Below are 10610 nucleotides of genomic sequence, written 5' to 3'. Positions count from 1 at the left end.
GCAGAAAGGAGGTTATATAATATACATTTATACAGAATAGTCTAAGTTATACTCAGATGTTAAGTTTTATATATCATACTTTGCTCTTCAATTGACAAACTTCTCTTGTATAGAAAGAGAAAGAAAAAACCCCAGCTTCTATTGAGAGAATTTGTATATGCAAGGCTGGTAAGTTTAAACAAGATAGTGAATATAAAATTACCATCAAAGATAAAACATAATCTTTAAAGTTGCAGCTGATTTCAAACATTCCTTTTGATAGATTCCTAGTACAGCAATTTTTTAGAAGTATGAACACTCCAAATCTCCTCTATTTATAGGGAAGTTTGTAACAGGTTCAATTGTAGACATCAAAAACATTTTAAATAGACATCACAAGATGCATCTGTAGTTTAAAGGTCAAATTTATTAGGAGATTAAGAGATGTATTATACATGGACTATAAATATAGCACAGCTGACTTTATTCACAGTCAGACGGCCAATGCCAACCTATTTTGTAGACACCCTTGTTCTTTTGTTCCAAGAAAAGTTTGCACCATAAGACTTGGATTTAGGTTTTGGAATCTTCTTCTCTTCAACGTCATAGCTCCAGCCTGGAGGTTACAGGGGAAATGGTGGGGGGAGACAAGAAACAAAGAGAATTCTAAATATTCTCAGCATACAATATAGAGCAAATGCAACTTAAACCCTTTAATATTCTTTTCTCCACGTAGGCATCCACTAGTTTATTCCTTTGTAGTTGGCAGCAGAGAATACTGAAATGCCATAGATGTGACATATGCCCATTCTCTCAGGTGATAAGACTTCACCATACTACGTACCTTCATTTTCTTTACTCCTGGAAAAAACTTGACAGACATCAGCGAAAAGCTCAACAGGGAACACTGACTGTCCTGCAAGTTCATGGCTCCACAACTCCATAGCATCACAGAAGCACTAAGGCTCTGTGTATGCTGGGACAGGAAATGAAAATAAGGAAACATGGAAAAAAATAGCACATGGAAGATCAATCCCAAAGGTTGGGAGAGAATGGAGACCTTGGAAAGCTAGAGAAAAAAGAAGGGTGGGAGGACCAAGGAAAGGAAGATCAAAGAAAAAACTTCAGCATTAGAAAGGAGTTTAATACTTAACATTTTTATAAGAACATAAAAAATTAGGAGTAAAAGAAAATCGAATGAAGTGATAGAAGACAAGTAAATTATGTGATAGTTAAGCAAGAGAAATGCTAAAAAATGTCAGAAAAGAGGAGGTGGAGACATTAGTGTTTATGTAAATCAAAATGCAAATTGGCTGCAGCCTCCAGGTGCCTGGAAAGTTGCCAGGGCAGCACTCAGTATTCCAAAGTTTGGTCTCTTTAGCTGCAACATTTCACTCAAAGTTGAGATACTTGAGTTGAAGCTAGAAGTGGTTAAGTATGCAATTTTAACTGATACTAATAGGATGATACTTTTCTTCCTCAGTTTTAAAACAAAAATTTGGTAAGTCCTAAAAGGTTTAAGATATACCTGAATTCCTACATTTAAGATGTTCACAGAAAATACTCAAGATACATCTACACATCAAAACATGTTTTGTAAGAAACACAAATTGTCACGTCACTGTGCCTCAATTTTGTGTACTCACAAATGTCACACAAACATTTTCTTCATGTTTATTAGGCTGAACCAATGTTATTTTCCAAGTTAACTATTCTCTGTAAGAAATACTGGAATAAAGATCTTAAAAACATCTGTGAGAGCACTGGCTTTTACCTCCTGTTCCGATTAAAAATACAAACTTGAGTAAACAGCCAAAACTGTACCCAGAAACAGAATTTGGTATTGCAACATTCATCATTGTAACACCTAACTTTGAGGCACTTGGCTGCTGCAATGGAATCTACAGCCCCAAGTTATTGCTTCATCTTTTTATACACCAGATAGAGAGGAGCCGAGTGCCTCCAAAAGAGGTTCACAACTGCCAGCACAATGACTTGGGCTGCCATAGCTACCCAAAATCCTCAAAGTTAGTTACAGATAACTTTGTATGACAAGAGGCCACCATATGTGGTAAGGTTTCATGCTCTAGAACAGTCTCCTTGAGTTAGGCACCTTCAGTTGTTCATGACAGAGAGCAGAGGTCACTTTTATAAAAACACCACAATGGCGGGGGAAGTTATTCTTGCCCAGAACCCTGCCATACAAGCCAAGTGGATAGAAAGAAGATTTCATCATCTCTGGAAGAACACCGTCAACACCTGACTAAAGGTTACTGTGCAGCAGAAAAACTCTCTGTCCTTGTTACTAGAGCTGTATGTTTTTAAACAACTGCCTCGGTGATGTCGGACAGGACAAAAAAGAATTTAGGTCAACAGGCTAAACTTTTAATTTCATCCAGTCTTTGCCTTGACTTCAGACCATCCTCAGCTGTCATACTTTGGACAGAGATCTCTCCTGTTACTGTATTCAGTGCTTTTATTCCTACATTAGAAAACACATCACATGGGGCAGGCAGAAAGATAGCTTGCCTCAGGTTCCTGAAGTTCTTAGGTGAGAAAGAATTCTTAGGTTTCCCAACCATATCAAAAACACCTGCAATATCTAGGATTTGCAGAAATTAAACTTGAGGTTCTTAAGAAATTTTGTAATGGAAAACTTGGGTGGTTCATATGGAAAGGACAGAGAGGTAAATATTTGTGTTCCTAGACTTAGACATGTTTCAATAACACCTCAGTGTAGAAGCTAAGTTCCATTGTAAATGTGTGCCTAAGTTTCTCATTTCTTTCTAAAAGCAGAACTAAATATTGTAAAATTTATATTTCCAGCTACATCTGATACTGAAGCTATTACTACAGAAAATATTACGCACATATCATATGCATAAAACTAAACCACCTTAAAAAAAAATGGAATAATAATTTAGGCAAGCCAGTATCTGCAGAAAAGCTTGGAACATCTCAATTATGATAAAATTAAGGGTGCAAGCTAAGTGAATATTGAACTAATAATATTAATACTAAGTCACAGCCTTAGTTTAGTTGGTTGAATTTATTTGCAGTTTTCCTGCACCATGGAGATTCATTACTAATTTGGTAAAGGCATAAACCTCCTACACTGTACAAATCAAGTATTTTACTTGAATCTGCATTTCGAAAGGACAGAATATATCATGTCCAAAGAGATGACATAAGCAGCTCATTAATACAGTGATGTATAGGCCAGGATTCAGTTTTTTTCTCTTATAGGCTGAATTTCCCAAGAAACAGAAATAGCATGAAAAATACAGAAGCGTAAGTAAAGCAACACCAGATTCTCCCAAATTTCATATTTGTTCACAAAACATTACAAAATACTATTAAAATTGCATAGTAATTGGTATATCCAATGCAAATATGATGATCCTATTAATTTCTTAGTGAATACAATTTATTTTTCAATAAAATTAAGACTATTAAGTTAAAAAAAATCCATTCAAAGAGGAACAGAGGAATTAAATACTAGCCTTTACCATTAAAAATTGCAAATAAATTGCACCTTAAATGGTTTAGCTTCTTAATTGTGTAAGTTAATGGACTTATCCTGGTTTTTGGGTGTACATAAGCCATCTAACAGCTTTGCACAATTTGGCCTGACCAAGAAACTTTACTATCTATTTACCCCAGACTAAATTTAGTTGAAAGCTGTAGACCACAGGGAAGACTTCTGAAGAAGCTTACACTCCATGTGCATTATTCCTGGTTTTAACTCAGTGCAATTAATCTTCCTCACATCCATGAACACTAAGGATCAAGCCTAGCTCTTTAAGGAAAATGAAATAGATTAAAAAAAACAAAAACAAAAAAATGCAGCAAAAAATTCATACCAACACATAAAAGGACTGCTGAATATTCATAAGGCTGCAATTATGGATACTGCTTGTGGTACCATAATTCTGTGAGAAAAGACAAGCCTAAATAACCAAATAAGTTTACAGACACAGTCCTTCTGATACATCATTAGCATTAAAAATATTAAGTAATGATACTGGCTTTTCTACTATCTTTTTCTCAAATATGAACAATCATCAAGTGTAAGTGTTTAGACTTTATTATTGTACTCAGGAAGAGTTAGGTATAACTTCCTCAATCTACAACTTGCTCAAGAGGAGCAGTGGAGGGGGAAGTGCTGTCTCTTCTCTCTGGTGATCAGCGACAGGACACAACAAAATGGAATGAAGCTGCATCAGGAGAAGTTCAGATTGGACATTTGGAAAAGGTTCTTCACCAAGAGGGCTGTCAGTCACTGGAACAGGCTCCCCAGGGAAGTGGTCACAGCACCAAGCCTGTCAGAGTTCAAGGAGCGTCTGGATGACGCTCTTAGTCATGTGGTTTAGTTTTAGGTAATCCTGCGAGGAGCAGGGAGTTGGACTTGATGATTCTTATGGGTCCCTTCCAACCTGAGATATTCTATGATTCTATGATAAATCCATTCTGCAACATAGCCAAAACTAAAGTCCGACATGCTTACTTGGTAGTCACTTAATTTTAGTTTTTCTGACTATCAAACATTCACAAGGGTTCTGACAGTCTTTCCTTAACTAGAATTCAGATGCTCATGTCAAGCCTTCAGGCAAAAATCCCACTGCCATGTAGCTGGGACGCCCAGCCCGGGATATTGTTAAAGTATTAATACTAATTTTCCTCCAAGACCTGAGCAAGGCTCAGTTATCATTCAAAACACGGCTACTTGCAAAAGCATTGCAATAGTAATGCTACGAGGCTGGAACACTTTTCCAGAAAGTGGAAGGCCTAGATCCAATGCCTTCAGCACCCTCGGAAATATTGCCCCCGTTTTCCTCCTCCTGAAGTAGAGCACTAATAGTCTACCAATTTTGTGGAATAGAGGGAAGGTTCTCTACCCTGTACTTTTTCTGTTGTTAATACTTTGAGATTAAGATTGCCTATAGAAAGCTGAATCCATCATACCTAATACATACAATACGTACCATTTTTTTCAGCAAAGGCAATGGCATCTTCTTTAGTAGAGAAAGTAAGAACCATGTTGGATAAAGGATCAGCTCTGTAAGAAATCAGATAACAAATTTTAAGCACATTTGAAATATAAAATAATTATATCTGTATCTCAAACGCTGGTCAAATGCTGTATTAGACAACTTTTTGTAGTACACCACCTCACAAGCCATTCAAAATCCCTTCATTTTTAATTATTTCCAGGATTAACACTTACTTTCTGCAGAGTATTGTTTCACTCTTTCAGTCTGTTGAAATTCCCTCCCAACTCCTTGCAGAAAATTAATGTTTTAAGGTTTTTATTACACAAACATGTCTAACCACCTGCTGAGGTTAGTAAGTGCTCTACAACAACCTTTTTAATTTTTTAAGCTGTGTAGTCCCTCTCTTTTTGGAAGATCAGGAGGCTTAAGGTAATTTTGAACATTTCAAGGAGATCAAGAGTCTGTAGAGTGGCTAGGGGAAGAATAACCTTATACAGAAAAGAGCAGAATATCAAAGTGAGCAGAGCAGGACTTAATCAGAGACTGAAAAGTATGTAAAAAAACTCAATACTTCAGCTCTGGCTGAGGTCACATGACCTCCACAAATTATTCCAGTACAGCAAGCAGATCACAGGCCACCACTGAAAACGAAGCTCAGAAATGCAAACTGCTAGCTAACTAAATACACAGTGGTTAGTTTTAGATGATCAGCTATTTCTTAACTGCATTTCTGAAAGGAATCAAACAGCAAAAAGCTTTTTGAAACAAATTAAAATCTCAGTTAAAAAAACCCAAACTGCCTTATTTGTTGCTGTAAAAGCTCAATTTAAGAACAATGACAAAGGATGGGGGGGGGGGGGGGCGGGGGAAGAGTTCTAAAAATTAACTTACAAAACTTTTAGAGAAATAAGATAACAGTTGTAGGAGCACAACGATTAGATGATGCTTCCCTGACAATGCTTCCCTGAGACAACACTGCACATGAGCCTGGGAGACAACCAGGAAGACAAGACCAAATTGCAACTAACTATTGAAGCAGCTGCCTCTTCAACTGTTTTCTCTTTGAAGCTAGAAGGGTAAAAGAGAAAAAGCAACCAAAGATACACTGAACTCTCTACAATAAAGGACAAAGCCTGTGACTGGCGGAGGGGGAGGGGAAGAGGGGGAATCTAGCTTCCAGCAAAGACAACAATGTAATTTTATCTGATGTACACGTGGAAAAAATGGAGTTCACTATATATCCAATATATTCCCCAACAACAACAAAAAAACAGGATAAAGGCAGAAATTACACTTTCAAAAGCCACTAAGATGGGTTGTCTTAAAGACATTTAAAGATTTCTCTTAAAAATGCAGTACGGAGAATTAGGAAATACGAATTAGTCTATGATGTGATCAGTGGAGAATCAAGTGACCCAAATATACCAAAATATTGTGACAACTTTTGCTTGTCGTTCTTCTCTTCCATGGTTGGAAAAATCTTCGCAACGCTACTAAGTGGAAACAAAGAAGCTTAAGTCTGAAGTGTAGTGAGGGACCAGTGCCTGTTCAGTACTGCAAGTTTGGCGAAAACATTCCAGGACAGAGACAGTTTGGAAATGAGGATAGTGCAGAAGTTATTTGCTCTGTTTTCATGTGGGATCATCCTCCATCCAATCTAAATACAGCTTTTTGATTTCTTTCCATAAATGAGCTATCCACATGTTTAAGTTTGTGATAATCTGTGAGCAAACGGGAGTTCAGGATGGCCAGCATGATGTCCTGACAGTATCAGCAACAGCAGTGCTGCAGGATTTCCTACGCCTGCCCTAAACTGTCGTATCAGTCACTACAAACTGGGATTCCACATTTTGTTCTCTTATGAGATCTTGTACAATGGAAACCATGCATCTCCCATGTTTCTTTGTTTTGAGCTTTATATTAAAAAGATGTACTCAAGGACTATCCATAGGCATTCCTGTAATGAAACCTCCCAATTAAAAAAAAATGCCATGGGTCCATTTTATTTAGATCCACAACTGGATAATTTTCACTGAAGAAAACTATATCCAAGGAGCAACTAATGCAACCAAAAAAGCAAACGAGACTGTAAAATGACAGAAATATAGCAAAGACCTATAGGTAAATAAGTATATTGAGTTCAGAGGAAAAGGGCTCTAATCCCTAGACCCTAAAGGGCTCTAATCCACTAATCCCATTACATTAATCAAAAGTAAATGGGGAAACTTCTAAGAACTATTCTTTGCAGAAATTAAATCTGAAGAGAAGACATTCTTCTTAGGTATTTCTGGATGTTGAATGGTAATTTGAAATTACCAGAATGTCCACCAATACTTTTTGCGAGAATTCCTTAAAAAATTAACAGATACAAGCTAGTTTACAAAACCCTTAACCTAGCAGTGTCAATTCTCAACACAGCACTTGCTTTTGGCCTACCTGAAGCTTGAGTACACAGGAAATATTCCTTTCCCTACCCCAAAATAAAGACGTGTGCAGAGATGTAATTCAAAACAGCCATTCCTTTTTAAATTCCCACAATAAGCTCACTTCAGGACAATTTAATATATAGGTAAACTCTTAATACCATGGATCATTTTTCTAGGTGGCTTATTTAGCACAAATGGTTATAACTGTTAGAAAGGTTAAAAGCCATTGTTTTGGCTGAGATCATGCAAAATCCCACCCAGAAAATAATTTGTCTGGGGAGGTTAAAGTCAGCTGAAAAGCAAAGGGGGATTAGAAGAAAAGCTAAATTCAACCTGAACTAAAGCAGGTGTTACTGGCACCTGCTCCAGTGTTATAATCTGTGCAGTGGTATAAATAGACCATACTTTAGTGGCTAGACAGTTGGGGGACACACAAGACAGGAGGGAAAGGTGTATCGCTGGTCAACAGTCTATCACTTAATTAATTTAGGCCCCATGAAACAACCCAGTGATTACTTGCTAAATGCAGAAGCTACTTGCAGTAGTTGAGTCATCCAAGGTATACATCTATTAAATAATTGAAATCTTAATCTCTGAAACAGCAATTTAAATATGCTTAAGATGAAATGGTGAAAAACCCCAGGACATGCTTAATATGAGGTCATTGTTATATACAGGCTTAAAGTTTAAAACAGGTATTTTAACAGACTAGTTTAATACAATTAATATTTTAATTCATATTCACTATTTTTTCTCGTCTAACAATAGTTGAGCTTGGCTTGCCTAATGCTTTGCAATACCAATACAACCAAGATGTTCCAGGTTGTGAGCCTCCCCAGTTTTTTATGGGAAATAAACATAACAGGAAGACTTGATTTCACGGTTATTTTGCACTAATATTTCTGGATACATTTATTTTAAAATAAACAAAAAAAGAAAAAAATAATTATGTAATCACATTTAGAATGTTAATAAATCTCAAAAAATACGTCCTCAAATTATTTCATATTTTATGTTTTAAGGTTTTTTTTAATAGAATTTTGTGGTCTTTGATCGTAAGTGCTAATATGATTGCAGCCAGACATTTTCAATACACATTGTATTCTTTTTGAAGTTTGAAAAGTAATCTCTAGTGGTTGATTTTTGTTTATGTAGAATAATTAACTTTTCTGAACATGCTTCAAACAAGACAGCTTTAAATCAAAATTACAATATTGTCAGTAGAATTGCTAGCATAGTCCTCACAGTTTACAGGAATTCTAACCACACTGTAAAATGTAGGTAGTTTATATAGAGAAAAAAGAATTAAAAATTAGCTGCATCCAAGTTATAATTACATGTCTAAATTATAGCATATTTAGCTAAAATTAGTACTTTTCTGGATTTTGGCCTATTTAAGAGTTTTTACTAATATTAGCAACATCGAAACAAACAGTGTAATATTTTAAATAGCTTTGGATTTTTTTTTAAATTAGTTACAGCTCCTCATTTCAGATCTTCAGGATATTTATAGAACTTAAAAAAAAAATAAAAATCCAGAAGCTAAGCATTGTTATTTTATGTTTAACCAAATTTAAAAGATGCAACTGAGAGCTGAGAAGGATTTACTGCTTCAGTTAACTAATAACCTTCTTTCCCTGATGCTGCCATACAGTAACATTACCACAAATGTAATCGTTGAAATTTCTGGTCGTTAACACTTTTTTCAAAGTCTTCCAGATGATGCTGTGAGCTAAAAATCTGCTTTTAAACATAACAGATCATTAATCATACGACTAACAAACCCAACCACTTACTCTTAAAAGTACTCTTTAAGTACTCTTAAAATGCAAGTAGATTTACAGGTAGGAAGGACATTTCAAACCTAAAATTTACATGACTAATAAGAGCCAAATATAGAAGAAAAGTATTTCCCAATTCAGTAACTACTCACGTAGATGCCCAGCCCATTAAAGGGTTCTCCCAGCGCTCCCTGTTATCAAATTCCATCTTCCATTTCTTTGTATTGTTAACTCCTGCCTGCATTGCATTACGTGCTGGAACAAAAATGTGAACTTTTCTGGTTTTGATGTGCTCATCTGGAACACCAGTTAAAGCAGTGATATCCTATGAAAAACACAATGGAACTTGTTAAAATAGGGTTCACGTACAAGGCTTGTAAAATAATGCTGCTTATGCTTTTTACATAATTTCATGCTTTATTTTTATTTTTTAAGCTACAAAAAAGGATAAAAATGCAGAAAAGTATGTTATGAGTCCAGTTGTATATAAGTGAAGCTGATACATGTTGGGGCTGCTTTCATCCTGCCTCCACTGGCTGAGTAAGATTTTTGCATGGATCAGTTACCTGAACCTGCTCATCTCCCAGCTACACAACTGCTAGTGCCAGAGGAGGACAGCACATTCCCTTCCATCCTCTGACCACAGCAGCTAAATCAGGACTGCTCCAACTTGCACCAGCTAAAGCAAATGCGGAAATGTATAAACTCTTCTTTCTCCCTTAAAGAAAATGTTAGAGCACAGATTGAAACATCAACAAATCCTGAAATTTTACATTACCATTAGGAGCCTAAACTTCATGTGAACAGGACTCTTCACCAAAATCCTAGTCAGCCAACTATGTGCTGCAGTGTGAGTGCTTTCACTTGGGCTTAAGTCTGTGTATAATTAAGAGGCAACAACATCCACGCTGACTCAAGAAACTACGCTTTAGCATGAAGGAAGAGGCAGGACATTATCTTTTGCACAATAATCTAATGATTGTTGGAGACTGCAGAGAAGGTACTAGAATTCAGCTCTCTTATTTCTCTAACCATTAGTTATTACATAAAATTGACCCTCTAAACGTGTTTTAAGCTATGAATATCAGCTTTTGAGAGTCAGTTCTTCTGCTGATGTTCAAGATCAAGAGAGCAACGTTTGGCACTGGTAACATTCTTTGGTATTTTTGTGAAGGACAAAAGGATTCAGGAGATTCCAACCTTCAAAGAAAAAAAAAAAAGCTTGTAACGTTGTATATAGTCAGTAGTAGGATGCCCTCCTCTACTAAGGCTTGGCTTGTGAGCCCTCAACAAATAAACCTAACAAAGATAAAAACTGAAGGATCACAAAACCAGCCTAAAAATATTAACTGACTTTAACACAGAATAAGATAGCGAAAAACCTCACAAGAATTGCTGTGAAAAATTACCCTCAGCAGCATCACATATAA

At 36.2% G+C, this 10610-nt stretch overlaps 1 protein-coding gene across 1 annotated transcript in view; it reads right to left on the bottom strand.

The window, feature by feature from the left end:
* Nucleotides 1–386: 386 nt before the first annotated feature.
* NDUFS4 (NADH:ubiquinone oxidoreductase subunit S4) overlaps nucleotides 387–10610 on the bottom strand; it is a 49628-nt gene continuing 39404 nt past the window's right edge. The window contains exons 3-5 of the mRNA XM_072860211.1: nucleotides 9333–9505; nucleotides 4965–5038; nucleotides 387–595 (exon numbers count right to left, since the gene is read on the bottom strand). Of these exons, the coding sequence (XP_072716312.1) occupies nucleotides 492–595; nucleotides 4965–5038; nucleotides 9333–9505 (351 nt within the window). The 3' untranslated portion in view covers nucleotides 387–491. The remainder of the gene's footprint in view (nucleotides 596–4964; nucleotides 5039–9332; nucleotides 9506–10610) is intronic.

This window comes from Ciconia boyciana, chromosome 4 (genome assembly GCF_034638445.1).
Source record: "Ciconia boyciana chromosome 4, ASM3463844v1, whole genome shotgun sequence".
NCBI classification, from domain to species: Eukaryota; Metazoa; Chordata; class Aves; order Ciconiiformes; family Ciconiidae; genus Ciconia; species Ciconia boyciana.
Note: the sequence above shows the minus strand (reverse complement) of the source record. Positions and strands in the feature narration are given on the sequence as shown.